The sequence below is a fragment of the Netta rufina genome (genome assembly GCF_964035555.1).
Source record: "Netta rufina genome assembly, chromosome: 2".
NCBI lineage: Eukaryota > Metazoa > Chordata > Aves > Anseriformes > Anatidae > Netta > Netta rufina.
Genome location: NC_140124.1, coordinates 21,427,009 through 21,450,716, shown reverse-complemented (window position 1 = coordinate 21,450,716; position 23,708 = coordinate 21,427,009). Strand labels below are relative to the sequence as shown.

Here is a 23,708-nt window from a genome sequence, read left to right as displayed (position 1 = left end):
GCCGGCGTGCTCGTCTGTAGCTTGGGCACTGATGGCTGGTGTGAGCTTGCAGCTCCGTGCATCCCCACTGGGCACCTGCCACCTGAGTGAGGGGAGGACAGTAAAATCCTGATTTCCAAAAAGCAGGGCTCTCCTCCTCCTGCAGTTTGGGAGAAGCCGGGGCGAGGTGGGGTTGCTGGAGGTGCGGACTCCCCTCAGGAGGCAGGAGGAGCGGTGTCCTGCTCGCTCACGATGGACGCTCCTCTTCCCCGTCCTCCCCGGGGGGCTGATTTTCTTAGAAAAGCGAGCAAAAACCAACGTGCAGCAATGACAGGCTCACGCAGGGGATAAAAAAGAAGGAAAAAAAAAAAAAGGAAAAAAAAAAAACCGACAACAACAACAAAAAAAAACAACCCAGCCCGCCCCTCAGCTATCACCACTTTATCACCTGCATGTGCCTGGAAGGAGGCTCTTCCCTCCGCCGAGGAAAATCAGCTTAGGAAAGCAAAGTTTGAACAGCGAATTCCTGTTATTTCAAAGCACCCCATGTGACAGGATATTTCCTTATCATCTCGAGCCCAGAGCTTTCCCCTGATCCACCAGCCCTGCACAAGTGCGGAGGACCTGCCCGGCGGGGAGTCTTCTCCTCACAGCGGAGGGGCGCGACGGGAGAAGCCGCGGCGATGGCTCCCTCCCCGCTCCTGCTCCTTCTCCTCCTCGGACTTCTGCCCGGGGCTTTTCCGCTGCTGGGTAAGTGCCCGCAGGGGCTGTGCACGATCCGTCGGGAATTAAGAGGGGTCTCGGCAGGCTGTGTGCGGGGATAACCCCCGCGCAGGTGGGGGGCAGCCCCGCGGGACGGGGAGAAGCCCGCCGGCATTTTGCCCCCCTCCGTGCTGCCCCCGGGGAGCCTCGGGGTGTCGGGGAGGGCCGGAGGGAAGGTGGTGCGCCACCCGTCCGTCCCTCCATCAGCCGCCCCCTCCCCGTCCTCACCCTGAGGTGATCTGTGGGTGAAGCTGCCCCATGAGGCGGCCTTTTGGGTTTCAGTTTTTTTTTGGGTTGCAGTGGGCACCAAGCAGGGCAGCTTCTGGGTGTTAGAGTACCCCAGATATTGTCATAGAGTTGTTTGGGTGAAACGTGGAGCTTGCACCTCAGAATTTCTCTGATTTCCAGTGCACTGCTATATTCCAGCAAAAGTTTTGCCTCAGCCCCTCCTGAAAGCCTCCTTGGCATCCTTTGCAGTCCAGTTTGAGGTCTCCTGAAGCACAGATTTCTAACACCAGCTTGTAACCTTTTTTTTTTTTTTTTGCTCCGTGTAGTTAGCAGCAATCAGTGTAGGCTATCCAGTAAGCAAGAGCCTCCGTGGAGAAGAAGACAGTCATCCTACCTGCTGGCTGCCTCATTTCTTGCCCCTCTCTTGCCTCTGGCCTTTGGTGTGCTGTTGGGGTGCTCTCAGTAGGTGTTTGACACTGGTAGCCCTTCGCTGACTTCATGAGTCACTTCTTAATTTACACTCATGTAATCTGCGATAGTTTGAGAAAGCTGCAAAATCTGAAGCTGTGCTGGCATAGTGGAACTTTTAAAATGTAATCTCTACTGTGGAAGAGGTACTTGGTCAGTAACGTTTTACAGTACCTGCCTTCTGGGGCCAGAAATAGGCAAATCAGCAGTGAGATGGGTAAAGAAAACGAAACCTTGTGGGAAAAAGGATCTATTAGGATATGCTTGGGACAGTTGAGGTAATATACTAGATGTTTCTGGATAGGTTATTGTTGTGGTTTAACATTGACAGGCAGCTAAATACCGCACAGCCACTCTCTCGCTCCCCCTCCTCAGCAGGAGGATGATGGGTGTGGAGAGAAAATAAAATGGAGGAAAACTTGTGGGTTTCAGATAGTTTAATGAAAGAAAAGAAAATGGAATCATGGAATAAAAAGGAGAAAAAAGTAGTCTCAGCTACCCTTTAGCAAATGATATCCAGGTAACTGCTAGAATGTCCTCCCTTGTTCTTCCTTCCCAGAAGCTTTTAGTGTCAAGCACAACATCTTATGACATAGATTATCCCCAGCTGTGCCCCCTCCAGCCTCTTGGCCACCCCTAGCCAAGTGGCCTTTGGGGGGCTAAGGCCAGAGACGCAACCTTGATGCCATGCAACCACTGCTCAGCAACAGCCAGAACATTGGTACGGTATCAATACCGTTCTAACTGCAAAGCACAGCACTGTATGAGCTGCTGTGGGGAATGTTAACTCCATCCCAGCCAGACTCAGTACAATTCTAAGGGTGGGATGAGTTGGTACTTATGCCTGGAAGGTTTCTATGAACCTTTTTCCAGGAGTAATTTTTGTTATATGTTACATTATATGTTACCCTCTTAGAAACTGCCATAATTCGTTGCACCAGTACTTGGGATGATGCTCAGGTGAAACTTCTTGTGTACCACCTCCAGCTCATTCCAGAAGAATGGCCCCCTGTTATGGGAGCTATGACAAATGTTGCTACAGAACAGTGAAGAAACACAGTTAACAGTTACATGAATAGTTCTGCACAGCCCATTTTACAGATACAACTCAATATGTTGACAAGAAGTGATATCAAGTGGTTACAGAGAAGAGCTGGCAGGGTTTCACAGATACCTGACTTGTTTGATATTCTTGTAGACTCTAATATATCATGCAAGAAAGTATTGTGTGGGAATCTGCTTTGGTGTGCAAACAGGCAGAACAGACACTGCAGTAGAGCCATAACCTGGAGCAGCACAGGACCATGATACAAGTCAGCTGTATGGTCATAGATGTATCAGGAGCAACTACAAGGAAAAGGAAATTTTCCAACTACAGTCTCAACCACAGTTCTTCTGCCTTAACCGCTGCCTTCTTCTACCTCTTGTTCTTCCATCCTGCTTTGGTGCCAACTTCTTTTTAATGCCTACTTGGCCATGTTGGCCCTTTATCTGTTTAATACTCATAAGTATTATTTGTATTAATAATATTTAATTATTGTATTAATAATTGTAATAAGTATTTATCTGTATAATACTCATAAGTATTATTTGCTGTCAGATCCCTGTGTGCACTGGGGCCCTTGTAAAAGCTGCTGTGTTGCATTTAAATACCTCTTACACTTTGTAAAGATACAGTCAGAAAAGCAGAGGACCAAAGATTTTATTTCCCCCCTACAGACCAGACCTCTTTATTCAGCTTTCTGACTTTGTCTCTGAAGCCAAAACTCCCCACTCTTTTGGGCCTGGGTACAGCAGTCCAGGCTTTTGACTTTGGGGTACATTTTTCACATGCCTAGTGTCCTCTAACACCACAAGTTGCATAAAACTTATAATGTTACATTAAGCCACAAATAAAATTTTAGCAGCTTAAAAGATCAAGCAGTGTTTTCCACACTTGTGAAAAAGTGCGACATTTTCTTTTAACCGGAAGCTTTAAATAAGATTTCAGGAAAAGGAGAGCTGCAAGCATTGCATGTATCATTGGGCTAAATCCTAGTACAAATGCAGAATTAAAATAAAGTTATCACTAGAAGTGATAATTATATATTTCCTTGTATTGTCTATGAGTAAAGCTGATTGGCAAAAGGCAACAATTTTTGTCTCCGGTGCTCATCAGTTTTATACTGCTTCCCAGTGAGTTGGAAGCCAAAGGACAGGAGAAGGAAACTGAACCATGGGTGAAATAAGTCTAGGTCAGCTCTTTCTCTGAGATAGGGGTTATTTGTTCCCAGATTGTTCTCCTGTAGTAAATTATGATCATTTCCACATTGGAGCCTCAGCAGAGACAGGAAAATGTTTTGTGGTTAACCTGTTTCCCGTTAAATATTTTTTTTTCATTGTACAATTTGTTTAATTTGGTAATCTAGCATTAAAATAAATAATATTTCAATTAGCCTTAATCCTCGGAGTAACATAAATTAGTCTTTTTCCTAGCTTGTAGCCCAGCTAAAATACAGTTTTAAGACCTTGTGCAGTCTGTTACATTTTGAGTTAGAATATCAGTGAACTGTTAACTTACCATCCTAAAATGTATCTCAAGGGGATCAGAGGAAGGAGGAGAAATTCTCAGTCACTGGAAAAAAGTAAGAAAGGACAAAGTAATCACCGATTACTGCAGTTGAGTGAAAAATGAATATGCTGTTCTAGCCCTACAAGTAGCTTGTTTACAAAGGGTAAAAAATAAAAATCCTTCCACTCAGTTAAGACTTCAAGGATTTCAGCAGAGCTTATGAGAGCAAGAATCTACATCAAGGGGAAATGGAGCCTGAAGAACTTCTGCTGTAGGCATCTTCTCGCGCTTGGGAGCCAGGATCAAGGAGCTGAGTGCTCAGCGCCAGGATCCCAGGATCTGCAGTGCACGGTGTGCATGCTCCCTCCTCCCATTAACTCCCATGGCTGCAGCTTGGAATGAAATCATGAGTGGGCTTTTTTCCTTAGAAGGAAAAGAAAAACTTTTTTTTTTTTTTTTTTTTTTTTTTGAAAAAACAAACAAACAAACATGTTTTAAAGCTGCAGGAGACACTAGATCTGTCTCTACTGCCTTGCTCTTTTGGGTATAGGTGCTTTCACTGATGAAAGATAGTTGAAATGTCCCAAAATCTGAACTGTTGAACATCATCTAAACAGATGATGAGATTCAAGAGCAGCATCCAGACTCATATTTCATTTAGATAGTAGGTAAGATTGCTTCAAATAATTCCGTTGCTTTTTGCCTTACAGATACTAGCATCTTTTTAATATATAACGAAGACCACAAGCGCTGTGTACTGGCTCAAAGTTCTAATTCAGTGACTACCGCTCCTTGCGTTCAAGAAAATGAGTCACAAAAATTCAGGTGGGTCTCAGATCACCAGCTTATGAGCATAGCGTTCAAATTGTGCTTGGGAGTGCCTTCGAAGAAAGACTGGGTTCCGATCACTCTGTATCCTTGTGACAAGGCTAGCGAACTCCAGCGATGGGAATGCAGAAATGAGACTCTCTTTGCAATCCAAGGGGAAGATTTGTTTTTCAACTATGGAAACAGACAGGAAAGGAATGTTATGCTGTACAAGGGATCTGGTTTTTGGAGTAGGTGGAAAGTCTACGGAACCACAGACGATCTGTGTTCTCGAGGCTATGAAGGTAAAGTTCTATACATTCATTTCTGTATTCTAAGCTCATTTCTATGTGTATCTAATTAAACTATTTAGAAGTGTAGGAGAATTATCTTAGTCTTGTTGGTGATCAGTGAATGTGTCTTCTGGTGAAATCAGCAACACTTGAGTGTGCTTTATGTTTTCTGAGGGGTTCGTTTTGCTTTTCTTTTGTCAAAGTTATGATAGATAATTAACCATAGAAGGCAGTGTTTCATTTTGAGGAAGAGGAAAGCCCATGGTTGTTCAGAACATGTATAGCCATTACACAACAGTTAGTGATAGCTTTGACTATTTATGTCTACAGAAAAACATAGTATCAGTGTATAGTCTGTTGGTTATGTTCCCCCCTCCCTCCTGGAGAACAAATATAAATTAGATTGTGAGGATTTAATTAACTCATGATATCTTCAGGTCTGGTATATTTGAAGGTGCATTTCTAGGTGTTTGAATTGCCTCTCAGGGTTGGTGCTGAAGTGTTAGACAAAGAAATAGGACACTTTAAATAGTTAAATATGAAAATGTACATACATGTATGCTTATGATAGTACCTGGGAATACATCTGGCTTCCCTTTGGTAAACAGAAAGGGGCAGAGGAAGGGAAGGATGCATTTTCTAGGGTTAGCACAAATGCTGATTACAGTATTAGTCCTTGACCCAGATCCAGAAAAAAATGAACCCTAGCGAAGCAAATTATCTGAAAGGAGGCAGGGAGGAGATGGAGTTATGGCCCATCTCTCCTTTGCCTTTGTTTCCTAGCAGCTCTGTGGGACAGTGACCTTGGTATGTCAGCTCCATAGCCGTCCCTATCAAGTGGTGTTCCTCCGTACATCCTCTCACCGAGGTACATACGTTGTGTGAGCACACAGAAAGCTGCTTTAGTTACTTTGATAAGTTTCATCAACTTGTCTGTCTGATGAAACAAAATTGGCATTTTGATGGAAATTTTATTTGGGCATAGTATGAAGGAGTCACTCTCTGGTATATATCCTGCAAGTTTATATCTGTGTGACGTTATATCTAAAACAGACAGTAATTGAGTGAGTTATCAACACAAGAACAAACAGTTGGTTGGGCATAAAAAGAAAATTGGTTAACTTTGTGGATTTTATATTTTTGATTGTTATGCATGTAAAATTTAGCATGAGAAAGCACCTGTGTTGGCTCAGTCAGTTCTGGTCAGTAGTCTTTTCTGGCCAGTGGTCTCCTTAAGTGACAAAAATTTGTCTGATTGTGCAAATGGGTATCAGCTTGGACCTAGAGAGTAAAATCTAGCAACATCCCATTTCAAGTACGGATTGGATACTAAGCTAGCAAGCTCTGCTTGCTATAATATGGTCATAAAGTTGAACTGATACATATACCATGCTTATTACGTCTTTATTTTAAAATTCTTGTGTCTCCTTAGATACCTACACAGTGAAAGGAAATGCCAATGGAGCACCTTGTGTATTCCCTTTTAAGTTTGGTGGCAAATGGTACGCTGACTGCACAGATGCTGGCCGATCAGACGGCTGGTTCTGGTGTGGAACCACTTCTGACTTTGATGTTGACAAGATGTATGGATTTTGCCCACTGAAATGTGAGTTTTGTATATTGAAGATTCTGCTGTGCTCTGTTACTCAGCTGCCTGAGAATACTGCTGTCCTTGTGTGCTTTACTGTACAAAACACAATCTGAAACTTTGTGTTTTTCTTCTGTCTTCATGCAGCTTGCTATTTTTGAGGAACAACTTAAATACGAAAAAATGGGGCTCAGCATACAAAAATTGTCTGCCTTTATCCTGGCGAAAGCATGTTAATCATACACTGGAATCTGTAATTGCAGCATTTGCTCAAATAGCAAGTTAATTAGATATAAAGGTATGACATTAGTACATGCAAAAGGTGGCATAGAAGTTTGTGCTGCAGAACTGGAAGCTAGAATTTAACAACTGAAAAATGGGACTTCTTCATAGAAATTAATTGCCTTGTGAACATAAGACAACTTACATGAACTTTTACTAAATCCTAGTACGTGCTACATTACTTACTCTTCTGCATTACTTTTCTGTAATTAAAAGCCGTAGGAAAGGTCTATATTCTAAATTCCCTGGTTTGAGTATAGCTAGATTTTAACTGTCGTATTATGAAAATACAGAACTTTATGTAGAAATGTTACCATTCCTTTAAGTAAATTGGAGTGATATGCTTGTATATATTTGAATTATTTTCAATTTGAGTAAAGTTTCTCTGAACTTCCGTAAAATAGATACTGAGAAATTTGTCTGCAAGCTTTTTTCTTTTTTGGTCATGCTGGGAAAGGTGGCACTTTTCCTTCCCTTCTTCTTTATGATTGTGTTTGGCTGTAAAGCTCCAACTGACCACAGTGAGAACAAAAGAGAAAAACATATCTTTCCTTTGATGTGAAGAAAACAGAGTGGGTTGATCTTAACTGGTCTGATGATGAAGTATCAGTGTCCTCATATGATTTTCATGAATGTTGCATTCATTATTTCAGAAAAATGAAAATTGCATGCTATTTTTTCCCTAGGCCAATATACTTTTCAAGATATAAAAACATGTTGGAAATATCAACCCCATAAACAGAGCACATGCAAATCAGCTTAAGTATGCTACCTGTCTAGCATTCTTTGAGCAAGGCAAATAGGAGGTATTAAATTTTTGTTTAGTTCTCTGGCATAATTCAAGGAAATCCATTCAGATGACTGTGATTGTTTTTGGAAAAAGCTGCTTTATGCTGATTGCCTGCATGTTTCCTTCCTAATTCTTCAGTACTGGCTATAAAATATTCATGTTTAGATCATATATTTTAATGAGAGACGGGCTGGGGTAGAAAAATTTTAGCCAGCTGTGTGACTGAGAACTGCACTGCATGAGAGTGGTAAGTTGTTAAACTTCAAGAGTGCTTTTTAGACAGAAAACATTGAAGTCTTCTGTATGTTAAAGTTTATTTAATAAGATTTAAGCATTGTTCTTTTTCTAAGCTATCTGGGGGGAGCAAAGGTGCTGATATGAAGACCTTTACAGCTCTTCATAATAGGGCCTGGACACACAGTGAAATTACAATTGAACCAGTCACTTTTTATTGTGAGTAAAACCCAAATGTTTTCCAGTATGAGGAGGGCTAAGATTATGCTTATTAGTAATTATTATACCCAAAAGAAATGTGGAAATTTTACCAGGAGAGGTAACATAATAGTGAGTATGAGCCCTTTAGTGGGAGCTTTATAAAGATGCTGATACACTGACAGATGAAACTTAAATCCCACAGGAAGAAACTGAGAAGTGTTTCCACCACTTCAGACAATTTTTAATACCCTAGGAAATACTGATTCTTTACAGGTTACACTGTGTATTTTTGAGCTGTTTGTTACATTGCAATGTAAAACTAGGCACTGAGGAAGAGAACAGGTTGTACAAGGTAAGATCACCAGGAGATCAAGTCATGACGTATGCCCATAGCTGTATTGAAGTGGGCAAAAGTCCATTGAGGCTCCTCTCTTGAGAGCTGGAAGAGCTAGAGCTTCTGTAAAGAATTTAGAAAGCCTAGAAGTAAACGAAGAATGCAGGGAGTAAGGAAATATTTAAATAGTCTTAGTCTTGCATATTAATCATTGGGAAAATCTACATCCTTGCATTCATTCAAAAATATTGATTTAATTTTTTATTTTTATTTTTATTTTTATTTTTATTTTTTTTTAACGTCAGGCTTTTCCCCCATGCTGGCATTTCAAGGTGTTTTGAAGGATTTTTCAGTGTGGTTTTATTTCTAGTTCAAAATACCTTGTGAAATGACCAAATAAGTTGCATAGGGTGATTTACCATGTTTCTTCTGATTTACCTGAAAGTCATAATCTGAGTTTGGATCTCACAAATTTATCTAGGAAAAAGAAAGAGAAACACTTCAGGAAAAAACATCTAAGAGAAGATAACTATGTGAAGGAATTTTAGTGTACTTTAGATTTTCTTTATTACTATTGTCAGCATTTAGTTATATCATAAATTACATTATAAACTCATATAAAGTCTTTATTATGGGATTTGTTCCTGACAATCTGGTCAGAGAGGAAGAGATTGCAGTTATATTATGGACTGTCTAGCAAGATTTATATTCAGTTTTCTTTTGCCATGATTCTGATCATGTGGTTTCCAAGAATATTGGACTGAGACTCCAGCATGTTTGGGATGGCTAACTAGGCAGACAAGAACACTTGTGTTGTTACTCCTAGTCAAAGGCAAGATTTCAGCTTGCAATTTTGGAACTTAAACTTCTCAAGACCATTACTGATTTCCCATTTCTATTGTTTGCAGATTCAGTAGAAATACTGTATGTGATAAATCTATTAGCATTTTATATATATATTATATGTATATATGTATAATATATAAAATATATATATTTTAATTGTAATAAATATTTGCACCAATAGGGCAATTTTTCTTTCCTATAGGTTTTAGCTTGTTTGTCAAGGGCTATGAGTGAAATTCAGTGCAGTTTTGGTCTGCTTCACTTTGTTTTAAAGACTAAAGATAGTAGTCCTAGTGGAAACACCTAGCTCTTGCTAATTTCAATGTATACAAAAATGTGTGTTGAGTTCATCGGTGTAGGGATAAAGTTGAGCTCTTATAAATTCTTTTTTCAACTTATGCAATTGTATTCTAATAAGAATTAAGCTTAGATGCTAAAATATATCATTCTAGAAATGTGATTCCTCTTTTGGTTTCTATGGGGATACTAAACTTTAAACAATAGCATGTAGGTTTCCTAAAAACTGCTCTGTGAAGGTATTTGTCCTCATAAAACTAGAAAGTAGAAATATCTCTCTCTCTTTTTTTTTTTTTTTTTTTTTTTTTTAATGTTCAGAAATGAACTTTATTTTGATGAAAGACCAAAGTTCTATAGAGCAGCACCAAATGCAAGTCATCTATAAATTAAGAGAACAAGGGAGGGAGGATGAATGCCTGAGACTTGTTTTTCTTTTCTTCTGTAGTAATGGTCTAGAAAAACCCTTTTGTCAGAGACAAATTTCTTTACTTAATTATAGACTTTTAATATTACAGTCTCTATTTTATCCCAGGCATGTGCTTGTGCTCAGGAATTAAAGCTTTTGTAGAACTCAGTGTAGCGAAGCAATTTTGGCTTCTGGTAGTCACGATGTACTTTGGATAGAAGTTAGTTTGTGGGTAATGACAGTTGGATGAAAGTTCCCATATTTAGTGTCTGTATTACAGTATACTATGTATTTATTTTGTTGTGTAAGGGTAATTTGAAAAGAAGCACTTCATATTGTATATCAGATTTAATACAGGAAAAAGTGGAACTGGTTACTGACCTGCTGACATTTAACATGTACCATCCTTTGTCTTGAGTTTTGTTTATTGTACTGTTTTCCTCTTATTTACACTCTTACGTTTTCTGAGATCTCTGAATTCGGAAAAGGAAAAGACCCCTTTCTCTTAAATTTTCACAGCTTGCAACTTAAGGAGCTGATAGAGGCTGCAGGAATTTCAGTCCCTTTCCCATTGTCAGCAGACCTTCAGTGACCTCTACTATTTTCGGCTTTTGTCTTGCAACTTATGGAGTGATATTTTAGTTCAGTGTAGGGACCTACAGTAGATCCTGTTTCTAGCAGAGCAAGATCATGCTGTTGTATCTTGTGTTGTGGAGATTCACCTGACATGATCTAGGAAAGGCTGTAGCAGTTTGAGGAGTGTGGTTACTTCTAATGTCGGGCCCTGATAGGTGACATTTTCACTGGTTTGACATTGCCAAGATGTGCCAACTGCAGATTTTCAACAAGATTTAGTCAAGTCATGGGACAGAGAAGAATACATGGAAGTATATCACATACATGCATAAGACAAGTGAGGAATTGCAGAAAAGTGTGAGATTGATGCTGATAATTTAAATTTTGTGTCTGATGTTTGGGTCTAATTATCTCTATCTCAGTTAGAAAATCCACAGCCACTTTATATAGCACCCAACATTTGTAAAATAAACAGGGATTTCTTAGCTCAGAACAGTGGGCAGCTTCATGTACACCTTAGAGTCCGTCAGGTTTTAGCATTTTTCTCCATAGTTAAAAATCTGTTCTTTTGGAATGACTTTAACCATTGATCTTCTGTTTTAAACAGCAGCTTTGTTATACCAGAGAAAATAGTGGGATTGTTTCATAATGTGTTTATTGTCTGACACTATTGTCATGGTTTAGCTCAGGCCTGATATATTAGAGAACATTGGGACTCCTTTTAAACCAGTTCTGTACTGCAGTGCAGGTTTGTGTATTTTTTCTGGGCAATTCATTCCATATTTTATCTGGCTTAGTCTTCGTGATCAGTTTCAGCATTTCTTTTTCTCCTTGCAGTTAATAATATCGATTCATTGTGGAATACCGATCCTCTAACGAATGTCCAGTATCAGACAAATTTTGATGCAGCGCTGACATGGCACCAGGCAAGAAAAAGCTGTCAACAACAGAAGGCAGAGTTATTAAGCATCACAGAGTTGCATGAACAAACATACCTGACAGGTAAAGTAATATCATTCAGCAGTTTTTTAAAAAAGTGAATTATTTTAACAGTGGCACTTATATAGCATGTTCCATCTCGAAAGTCAGTATTTTGTTCAGTTCTTTTAATTAGTAGATTTAAATTGTTGTCTTGAATAATTCACCTGGAAAATTGGAAAGTTAATTATTATTTTATCCTGAATCAACATTGCCAGAAACTTACAGAAACATGAAAAATAACAACAAATATGTAATGCAAGCAATAAAGAAAGAATTTTGGAATGCATGAAAATTCAAAGTAGTTTTCAAAGCAAAAAGGCAGATACCAAGAGTGCATCTTTTTTAAGCTACACTTGCTGTGTGTACTAGTAAGCATTTTGGCCTATTTAATTAAAGCTCTCATATCATCACTATGTGCTGAAATATGAAAAGAATGTAAAAAAAGCTATATACAAAGGACTTATAAATAGCTTGTTTTAATTTCAGTCTCTTACATTATTTCCCCAAGTCATTCTCAAACTTCTCTCCTGAGAAAATTCACTCCTGAATTCCAGCTTGAATGCATTTACATTCTATAAAGAGGCAGTCTTGTCTTCACTACCTTCTGAGCCTGTGCACACACGTGAAGCAGTCCACTATATTACATTTATTAAACAGATTAGAAAAGACTTTGAATATGTCAAATCAATTGGGAGATAAACTTTGCTATGATGTAACATACATGTTGTGCTTTGTAAATTCAGAGGATGACTGGCTACTCAGTAAAAGCATTTTTAACGTAAGCCTTTTCTGTGTAAGCTTCTGTTTTCAGTTTAAGTATTTCGTCAAAACCTGAGTCTTATTTACTACGATAAATTTATTGTAAATTTATTGTTAAAATTAATGCTCAAGTGAGCATTGGAATTTAGGAGTAAATTACTAGGAGGCATGTTTGAACTGCAGACTATTATATATTGCTGCCAAATGTATGTGGAAATCCATTTTTCATTCTGCAACTATTCTGGCAGGACCAGGATTTCCTGTCGTGCTCATTTTTTACTTCTCTTAACCTCCACTTGTTTGTACAGAAGTAGTACTGGAATACATTACCGTGTTGTTGCCAGATCAGGCTCTGGTATGACATTGCAGTCCTTTCCAGTGTTTAACTACCCCTGCTTTTAACCTGGCCATGCTTCAAGTCCAGCTCATAACCACAGTGTCAAAGACAACTAAAATACATGGAGCAAAATTGCTTACTGGCATGATGCCACCAGTAACAGCAGAAATTAATAATATATGTTGTGCAATGATTTTCTGTAAGCTATGCAGAAATAAATTAATTCAAAAATAATCAGCAGTCATCCAGCTAGGCATCCAAGACTTATACATAAAGCAGAGAGAGACAATTGATTAATAATTACTATAAATAATACCAGAGAATTCAGTAGGACCATACATGAGCATAATAAGTGGTTTTCAGATGTGGAGCAGAAGGTTGGAACAGCATTTGGAAACCTGACTTACAGTTGGCTAAAGAAGTGAAATCAGATGAGTCTGCAAATGCACAATGTGTGCTGTTAAAAAGATGATTTTTGGAATGATCATGTTTAAATATAGTGTGATAAAATATGAACAGTACAATTACAATATTAGTTTACAATATTTTGTATATTTGAAACTGTTGGAAAATACACAGCAGGAAACAATTCATATTTGTTTTTTGGAAAACTGATTTTAGGAGGTTTTTGTTTGTTTGTTTGTTTGTTTTTTGTTTGTTTTTTTTTTTTTTTGGATCTTTTATGTAACTTCCAATCTTATATTTTATAATTATGCACCTTTCTTCATATTTATGACAATCAGCTTACAAAGAGCACATATGTCATTTTGTTTTCCATTCCAACACAATTCCCCACACCTAGAATTGTGAAAACTGTAAAGCTGAAATTAATCTTTTTGTATGGCCATGTAAGACTACATGTTGTGCAAGTTTAGCATAGCCACCTCAAAAGTATATTGTTAAAAGTTTAAAAAACTTGTACCATGAAAAAGGAGAACCAAAGAAGTTTAGCTTTGAAGTTCTAAACAAGTGTTTCTTTTGCCATGCACTGCTAGTGTCTGTCTTTGTCTCTGTTACCCAGGTTTGACCAGCAGGCTGAGTTCGGCTCTCTGGTTTGGTCTTAACAGTTTGAATTTCAACGGTGGATGGCAGTGGGTTGGTGGTGCTCCTTTTCGATATTTAAATTGGGTTCCAGGTAAGATTAAATGTGTTGCTAATAGGTTTAAAATAATAATAATATTAAAAAAAAAAAAAGGTTTTTGTGTAACAGATTTCTTCTCTTGTGATCTGTTGTCCTGCTGCTATTCATCTTGTTTTGATATTGAAAGATTCTGACTGTGGCTATAAATGTTGTTAATGACAGCCCTCATGCTATGGATAGATGATGGGTTTAATTTATTATTTAGGATGAAAAATGTAGCCTCCAAATTCAGAGGAAAGTTTTAAGTCATCTGTATATCTTACTTTGCTTCATCTCTATGTAAATACAGAGTAAATCTGATGCTCTAGGTCTTTTCATTTGTGTGCTTAAACTGGTCAGTTTTTTGTTTCCTTTCTTTTCCAGTTTGTTTTGGTTATTTGCTTAATGATTCAATTTTTAATTTCATCTTGGATTAACCGACCCATGGTAGCATGTATAGAAGTGAACATATTAGGCTAGCCTGCTTTGAAGCAAAAACGGCTGCTCCACACCTGGAGACAGCACTGTATTGAGCTCTGGTGCTGGTGTTAAGAAGCTAGCCTCCTATGCCTCAGCAGAGAAGAGGTGATTTTCCGGTTTACTATTTGGAGTGTCTGTGTTAAGGTGACTTTCAGTAAGACCCCTGTTTCCTTGCCCTGTGTATTCAGGAAGTCTTTGGAAGCTAATATAAAGTTGAGGTTTGAAGTTACACAGTGGGAATGTTCTTCATCTTCACTGAGCATGCCCCATGTATTTAATCTGCAGTAATGGTGTAAATGTACACTCCATCTTATCACCCAGTAGCTTCCTTGTGTAGGTAAGCCCAAACTACATTTTAGGTAGAGAAAACCTCTTTGTAAGCTTTGACATGAATTGAACCACTGTATAAATAGCTCTCCAACAGAGAGAGCACATGAGGAAAACAGATGGGCTGACCTGCAAGTTGCTGTGAGGGTATTTATAGGTCTGTCTTCTAAGAGCACAGGTGAGAATCTGCATGTAACGAAGAGCAGAGGAAACCTGACTGTGAGATAGAGCCAAATCAGCAAGGGAAGCTGTTCATGGCTGTTAAAACTGCTGTCAACTCTCACCTATCCTGTAAAGAATTATATGAGTTTTGGCGTAACCAAAATGGGCTCCATTTGTCTTTAACCCTTTAAGTTTCTTAATTTCATTCAAAGGTAATACTCTTATGTCCATTTAACAAATTTTACGTTTGTAATGTATCCTTTACATTTTGCTTTGGTTAGCTTATGTTTGTCTCATCTCCATTTTTCTGGATGTTCAAGAGTTGACTGTTCTCTCACTAGTACATTCTAAAAGAATTTGTGGAAGCTTCACATTCTTCTGTCTCACTAGCCCTTAAGAGATAACAGGAAAAAACAACAACAAAAACAAACAATGCAATAAAGGAACTAAGTTACAAACATTTAAACTAAAGTTATGCTGGTTAGGCATTTGGGAAAGATAACTGCCAACAGCTGAGCTTTTTTCATGCATTAAACTAATTAAATTTTTTGTTCTTGAGATAAAAATATTTTTCCTCCCATGGAAAGGACTGTAATTTAAGGTAATGAAATCATAATGACCCAAGACAAATTTCAGTGAATCTTGCACACTAAAAATTATTGTTTTGCTGTGTTTATTGTTGAGCCATTCTGACACTTCCTTGTTATGCAGTGTAATGACTTGTTGAGATATGAAAGAAAATCCATGTTTAGTTTAATCATAGACCAGATCTTGCAAAGTTCATCTAGTTTGTTGCAGAAATGTGCTGTATGCTACAATTTCTGATTGCCTTCTAGATGTTAGATGTTAGTGCTAATTCTAATCTTCAACTGAAGAGAGCCAAATAACTTGCTGTTGTTGTGTTGTTTAGACAAGTGGACAAGAAGTTCACACTAGCAGCATAACAACTTACTATTTTTATGTCTTTTATACTAAATGCAGAATTTCACTAGCTTACTGAACAGGTTTTCACCTAAATTATATACTCCAGAGCTGAGAAAGGGAAAAAAACAAATGAAATATGTGCACTGTAATACCTTACATTGAGACTTTGAGCGTTTGAAGAGGTTGTTAAAATTGTGAACTGGATAAATATCTCAGCTTGTGGTTGCTATGAGAAGAATATCTGCTAAGAGAAATGAGCTACACCATTTAGGCAAAGGGACTGTTGAGAATTGCAATTGCCAATATATTAACATATCTTGTAATTAATTAAAACATGGAACAAATTAGAATATGTGAGCAATTGGAAGTGTAACCACGAGGTGCTTATACTTGGTTATTGTTGTGAAATATATATTTTTTAATTTCTATCTTTTTTGTTGTTGTTTTTGTTTGTTTGTTTGTTTGTTTTTTATTGAAGGGCATCCTTCTCCAGAACCTGGAAAAATCTGTGCAGCATTAAATCCTGGCAAAGGTGCTAAGTGGGAGAATCGGGAATGCAATCAGAAACTTGGCTACATTTGTAAGCGAGGAAATGCTACTTTAGAATCTTTCATTGTTCCTACAGGTGGGTTTGGTAATAATCCCCTAACAAATAATTAATGACCAGTGTTTTTTTTTTTTAATCTATAATACTAATAGGTATTTGTTATTACAGATGGTAAAACTGACCAAAGGTCATGTCTATGCAGAAAGTGGCTTGGCTGAGATTCCCTGCAAAAGTGAACAGTGTGTACTTCCCCTTTATTTTGGCCTCTCTTATTCCTGTGTAGGCATCTTTTTTTTCAGTAAGATGCAGAAGTGGTTGAGTTCTCTTTCCAAAAACAAAAAGAACCATTAGAATTTGTAGTGTCATGGTTTAACCCGGACAGCAGCTAAACACCACACAGCCATTCGCTCACCCTCCCCCCTCCCTCTCTGGGACGGGGGAGAGAAATGGAAAGTGAAGCCTGTGAGTTGAGATAAAGACAGTTTAATAAGACAGGAATATAATAATAATAATAATAATAATAATAATAATAGTAATAGTAATAGTAATAGTAATAATAGTAATAATACAATGATGATAATAGTACTACTACTAATAATGTGTACAAACAAGTGATGCACAATGCAATCGCTCACCACCCGCTGACCGATGCCCAGCCTAATCCCGAGCAGTCCGGCCCCAATCCCCTGGCTAACCACCCCTATATATTGTTTAGCATGATGTCAGATGGTATGGAATACCCCTTTGGCTAGTTTGGGTCACCTGTCCTGGGTCTGTCCCCTCCCAGCTCTTACTGCACCCCCAGCCTGCCTGTTGGCAGGACAGAGCAAGAAGCTGAGATGTCCTTGGCTTGGTATAAGCACTGCTCTGTAACAATTAAAACATCGGGGTGTTATCAGCACTCTTCTCATCCTAAGCCAAAACATAGCATTTTACCAGCTACTAGGAAGAAAATTAACTCTGTTCTAACTGAAACCAGGACAGTAGATAGAATAAAAAGGTAAATTATTATTTATTTTTTTTAAAGCTTGATTATCTAAAGCCTCATGTTCTCATTGAAACAAATCTATTTCTTCTTGACATTTGTTCTACTTATGAAACAGAATAATTTTCACAGTGCAAGTTGGTAGTGGAATTTTTAAAAACTCTTTTGATATTTATAAACACATTTAAAATATTTAAAATATACATACATATAAAATTATATATATATATATATAAACTATTTCACCTGATTATAAAATTATTCAAATTATATATATAAAGAAATTTTTTCAGAAGAAATGTAATTCTGGAATTTGCTTAAAGTACACTGGAGAAACAAACCAGTGAGACGTTCTCATAGCTTTATTTAGACCCGATTCCCTATTTCTATAATTTATCTTGTAGCTTCTTCCTTTGTTTCTTCACTCTTTCCTTCTTTTATCCCTTACTTCCAGGTTTATTTATTTTTCTAGAACATACAGGTGTCTCCTAAATCCATTGACATTATTTTGCATAGGTTTTAGAAGCAGACAAACTACTACCATATTTCCACTCCATTTATTAATATACATTATTGGCAAACCAGATGTCAGTTGCTGAATTTCCAAAATATTCAGCTTGAAAACATTTTAAAATGTTTTCTCCTGCCATAGCCAATATATAACCAGCCCAGTCAAAACCATTTAGAACAGCCTCCTGGCAAACTTGTTTTGCTTTATTGCAAAAAGAAAAGAACACAAGAATGAGCTAGTGTATCGTTAAATAAATATTGAAATTACTTAATATTAATTAAATAATACTTCAGTATTGAAATCAAGCATATTTATTGCCTGAGTTTGGAAAGACTTTAGTGCATATTTTAATGCTTTCCTGAATTAAATCACAAACTTTTGTTAGTATTTGTATACATCTGATGACCAGATAGCTTAATTAATTTGGGCTGTCTTAGTTTGTTTAATTAGCTACTGCTCAGCTTTTCAGATTCATACATCCGTCTTTAAACACTGATGCATATAAATAAACTACTGATTCAGTTCTGGCTGCTATTTTATTTTGTTTTAAATTCAGTCTAAATTAAGTGTTAATTCAGGGCTAATGGCCATTTCCATTTTATGCATTAGGCTTTAACACATCCCTTCTCTCCCCCACCCCAAGTGCATCAATACTTTGGAGGAAGAACACCATTGAGACAAAAGTTATTCAGTTATTCAGAAAATTACTGAGTAAACATGGTGAGGTGACAGATTAAACAGAGATTGGTGGTGGTTCACATCAGAAACTATATTCCCAAATGTCCCGTGGGAGGAAGTCATAAAAAGAATGTGTGCAATCATGCAAGGTGTTAAGTGCCCTCAACTCCTAATGATGTAAAGGAAAACTCATGGCACATGATGTTTTCCTGACTAGGGTTCCTGAGTCAAAATATAAATTAATCACAAATTCATGCATGCACTTAGCAGTGTAAGCATAAAATGTAAAGGCAATCCATTGATATTTTAACGCTACAATTAAGCCCAACAAATCAGTGTAAATACTGTGGAATAAAAGAACACTTTAAAAATTCAATATAATTATGCTTGTATTCATAAGAAAGTAGAGAAAAATATTTCTAGAATCTTTATTTTTGTAACACTTTTTGCACTAAGTCAATGGCTGTTTTTTTTTTTGTTTGTTTTGTTTTTTGTTTTTGTTCCCCCCCCCCCCCCCCCCCCCCCCCCAGAAAAAGTTTTTTTCCAGCAGGGGGCCACATCATTATATATATAAAGTCATGTAGAATTGTAGGGCTTCAAAACATTTGCCCTGTAGTACGGCAAAGTGGATCACTAAAAACCTATTAATTTCATTTGCATAACTTTCCTATTTTTTAACTTCATTTTCTAAAGAAAGGCTGGTCAAGTGTCTACCTCCACCAAGCGACTGACAAAATAGATTTTATCCCAATCGGGCAATGTGCAATGATCTTAAAGTATTAAGTTCCCAAATATTTCATAAAATCAAATATCCATGAGAGAATTAAATGTTCTTAGTGTTACTGTTGTGACTGCTCTTTGAGCTCTCTCTTCTGCAGAGAATGGATGTGTGAGAGAGAAATTTTAATGCCTTAATTAAAACTTCAGCTAGTGCTTTCACCCTTTAAACACACAAGTCAATCACTGGGAGATCTTCAGCCTTCAGGAAGCCAAGATTATAGGTTACAAAATTATTTGCTCTCTTTTTGAGGGAAAAAAAACAACCTCTGTTTCATTTCTGTATGTTATTCTACAGTATACCACAGTATTCATCAGCTTGTCATCTGGGACAACATTTTTTATATATTAGCATGATTCCCTTTGTTACATCTTAGTTGTTTTAATTTGCCTTGTGTCTTTTGCTTAAGTCAGTTGAAGTTCAAGGTTTAGTACCTGTTTCCTTTAAGACGAAAAATATACCATATGGCCTTGTATTATTGTGCGTTGTCTTTAAAAGAAGAGGGAAGCACAGAGTTCATTGCTGACTAATGGAAATGAAGAAATGAAGGCTTTCTCTTACTGAGAAATGCCCAGCTATGTCGTGAAATAAAACCAAAAGAAACCCAATAAGACCACCAAAGTAACTGGACCGTCATCTACTATTCCTGTTTTTCTGTCTGCAACAAATTCCCTGGTGTTTTTGGATTTACAACCAAAAGAGTCTCCTAGCCTGTCATGGCTGCTTTAGTGTTTACAGTAATAGTCCTGCAGCCTCCTTCAGTCTGGCAGAGAGACCCTTACAGATTTACTGGGGAATAAAGACCTTTGTGATTCTCTTTTGTAGCCCTGTCTGAACTGCTTATATCTGTTCTATTCTGTTTACTGCAGAAGGGTGCACAGAGTGTGTTGAAGGAGCATATAAACCTAGATTTTTTTTTTCAGAGCTGCTCTCTGACTGTTATAGCAAAGCACTGTAAAATGCATATGCTCAGAGTTGGCAGCAGACATAAGACAAATCAGGCAGCTGTTTAAAGCATTGGACAAACCTCTCCAACAGTATTTGTCACCTCTGTCTCATTTCTCTGAAAAACACCATGTGCAATCAGTTTGTCTTTCCACAGTTTCCCTAGTCTCTATTCCAGTTCTTCATTTCTGTGGCAGGAGTGACAGGGCACTGATCATGCACTGAGCCCTGGGGTGACAAAGTTCAATTTTACTTGAACTTCTGATAAGGTGCTGGCAGTCAACTAGTTTATAGCTGTGCTAGAAATTGGGTTCTGACAATGAGTACCTACTAATTGTCAACATATTCCATCTGCAACAGGGTACATACTTGCAAACTGGGCATGACTGATCGTGACTTGGATGCCTACTTAAATATTTCCATGGAATATACTCCCCTGTCCTACAGAAACTCAATGCTTCTCCTTCCCCAACACATATAAGTTTATTTTGCCAACAGAATTTCTGCAAACCTGCTGTCCTTGTTCTACTCTATATATTGGTGTTTGCTAAACCCGTTTGCAGATTATAAAAATGCTTCAAGAGTCATAATTTGTTTCTGTAACAGTGGTATTCTGTTTATTATTCATTTGGATGGCACTTCTCCTCAGGCTGAATTGTTTGCTGAACAGCAGTGTGGTTGTTGGCAGTATTCTGCTTTGTTCTGCTGAACTCCTAAAAGCAATTTTTTAAGCATAGATCATTTACTTTGACACTGTAATTTTCTCAATGGAGCTTTTAAAAAAGACTCCTAAAGTGGTGTTCTTATCTGGGTTTGTGCACAATCCTGTAGAATCAATTTGTTTTTTTGTTTTTTCTTCGCTAATCTAGAAAATGTGGCTAGATTAAGCATAAAATGCTTAAAGTCTGCTGACAAAAGGAAAAAAAAAAAAGAAAAGCCACATACACACAGACACAAAAACAACCAACCAACACAACACCACCAACAAAAGCTTCATATATACGTTTTGTAATCCCAGGTTCTTATCAGGTACCTATGCAACATGGAGACATGGAGAATGAAGAGTTGTGCTGATGTGAGTGCAGGAAAGTGATAGAGCACAGCTCTGTAAACTTTACATTTTGGTATACATGTATACTTATAAAAGTGAAAAGTGTGTTTTTGTGGTCAGTTTAAATCTGTCTTTTCACAAGTTTCAAGCACTTGTTTTCAACTGTAGTGTTCTTAAAAAAAATCTGGAAGTTTTAACTTTTGATCATACTTGTATATTATGATTCCTTTATATATATTTCAACTCTGCTGTTCTTTGTGAAGAAAATATATAATTTATTTGTTTGTTAAATTTTTCCTTATGTAATTTTCAGTCTTTAGTTAAGAATAGAATCCTGAAATTCTTCACGGTTATTTTTCTTTTCAGAGACTAATGTGCCTATTAGATGTCCTGATCAATGGATATCATATGCTGGTCACTGTTACAGAATTCACAGGGACCCCAAAATATGGAAAGATGCCTTAACATCATGCAGAAAGGAGGATGGGGATCTGGCAAGCATCCATAATGTTGAAGAGTACAGCTTTATTATTTCTCAGCTTGGGTACCGTGAGTATTTTTTTGCAATGACATAATGAATTTTATACTAAGGAAATAAAGAGTTTTAAATAAGTCTTACCTACTGAGAAAATCTGTTTAAAAAACCAGTCTTGATCACAGGTACAAAAGGAGAATTTTAAACTTCAAAAATATTTGGAAGGAAAATACCAATATGAGAATTAAAACTACACAGACTATGCTGTCATGGAAAAGCTGTGCTCAGTGTTAAGACTTGCATCAAGCACAAGCTCCTATTTCTCTGGGTCTGCTTCTGCCTTCTTTTATACAGGTTAAGCAATTTATAACCTTCTCAGAAGTTGGAAGAATTTTTACTATTAGTCTGCAAAGATAGGTGAGGCGAAACAACGTTTTTTTGGTCAGAATTTGGGAAGACGTGGATCCTATTACCAGCACTGCCATGTTCCTATATTTCATGTCATGTCACTTATATTTCTTTTGAAAAAGGAAGCTGTCTGTCCCACTATGTGGATTCAGATGTGCCTCATCTGAAATGTGGTACTTAGGTGCTCACATACTCAAGTTGTTGCAAAGCTAGTTAAGCTACAGATGCTGTGTGTTCCTTGAGTGAAAAACAACCATTCTGATGCTGAGGCAATTTTGTAGTTGCTATTGCTTTACTAGGACCTGATTTTGCATTTAGTATCAGACATGACTTTTTGATGGGGGAAACGTTCACAGCTGTGTCTGTTTCATTGCAGTAACTGATCCTGTGTGTGCTTTTAATGCCAGGTAAGTTAGTTTATCCTCACTAAAAGTGCAGTAAGCTGCTTTGGGCAGCATAACAGCAGTCTTGGAGCAGCAATCATAAAACAGCTGGCATGCTTTAGTTTTGTATCCTGTCCAACTCCATAGCAACTTGTGCTTGTCCTCACATTCATAGTATCATAGAATATCCTGAGTTGGAAGAGACTTACAAAGATCATCGAGTCTAACTCCTGCTCCAAATAGGACCACCCAATAAAAATCAAACCATGTGTCTGAAAGTGTTGTACAAATGCTTCTTGAACTCTGTTAAGCTCAGTGCTGTGACCACTTCCCTGGGGAGCCTGTTCCAATGAAGTGGTCAGAAGAAGGTCCTGTTCTTTCTCAGTGAAGAATATTTTCATAACACCCAGCCTGACCCTCCCCTGTCACAGCTCCATGCCATCTCTGTCACTTGAGAACAGAGCTCAGTGCCTGCTTTTCCACTCCCTTCGTGAGGAAGCTGCAGGCTGCCATAAGGCCTCCCCTTGGTCTCCATTCCTCTGGGCTGAACAATCCATTCAATTTCAGCAGCTCCTCATATGTTTTGCCCTCTACACCTTTCACCATCTTTGTAGCCCTCCTTTAGACACCCTGTGATAGTATTATGTTCTCCTTATGTTGTGGTGCCCAAAACTGCACACATTATTTGAGGTGAGACCACACCGGTACAGACCAGAGTGGCACAATCCCTTCCTTCAACTGACTAACCTTGCTGTGCCTGATACACCCTGGGGTACCCTTGGCCCTCCTGGCTGCCAGGCGGCACACCACTGACATATGTTAAGCGTGTTATTGGCCAAAACTCCCAGATCCATTTCTGCAGGGCTGCTCTCCAGCCTCTTGTCTCCCAGTCTGTATATACAGTCAGGGTTGCATCTTCCGAGGTGCAGAATCCAGCAGAATCTTGTTAAACTTCATGTAGCTGGTGATTGCCCAGGCCTTTAATTTGTCAAGAGCTCTCTGCAAGGCCTCTCCACTCTTGTAACAATCAACAGCTCCTTCCAATTCAGTGTCATCTGCAGATTTACTTAGTCTATCTTCAAGTCCTGCATACAAACCATTTAAGAAAACATTGAAGAGAATTGGCCCTGAAATGGAGCCCTGGGGAATCCCACTAGTGATTAGCTGCCAGCCTGATGTAGTCCCATTACCTATAACTCTTTGAGCCTAATCTGT

General features: G+C 38.0%; 1 protein-coding gene across 1 annotated transcript in view; it reads left to right on the top strand.

Annotated features, from left to right (window-relative positions):
- Positions 1 to 662: 662 nt before the first annotated feature.
- LOC311206610 (macrophage mannose receptor 1-like) overlaps positions 663 to 23,708 on the top strand; it is a gene marked incomplete at both ends in the record, with an annotated part of 59,352 nt that continues 36,306 nt past the window's right edge. The window contains 7 exons of the mRNA XM_084282062.1: positions 663 to 729; positions 4,699 to 5,100; positions 6,521 to 6,694; positions 11,480 to 11,644; positions 13,741 to 13,854; positions 16,211 to 16,357; positions 21,594 to 21,776. Coding sequence (XP_084138188.1) covers positions 663 to 729; positions 4,699 to 5,100; positions 6,521 to 6,694; positions 11,480 to 11,644; positions 13,741 to 13,854; positions 16,211 to 16,357; positions 21,594 to 21,776 — 1,252 coding nt within the window. The remainder of the gene's footprint in view (positions 730 to 4,698; positions 5,101 to 6,520; positions 6,695 to 11,479; positions 11,645 to 13,740; positions 13,855 to 16,210; positions 16,358 to 21,593; positions 21,777 to 23,708) is intronic.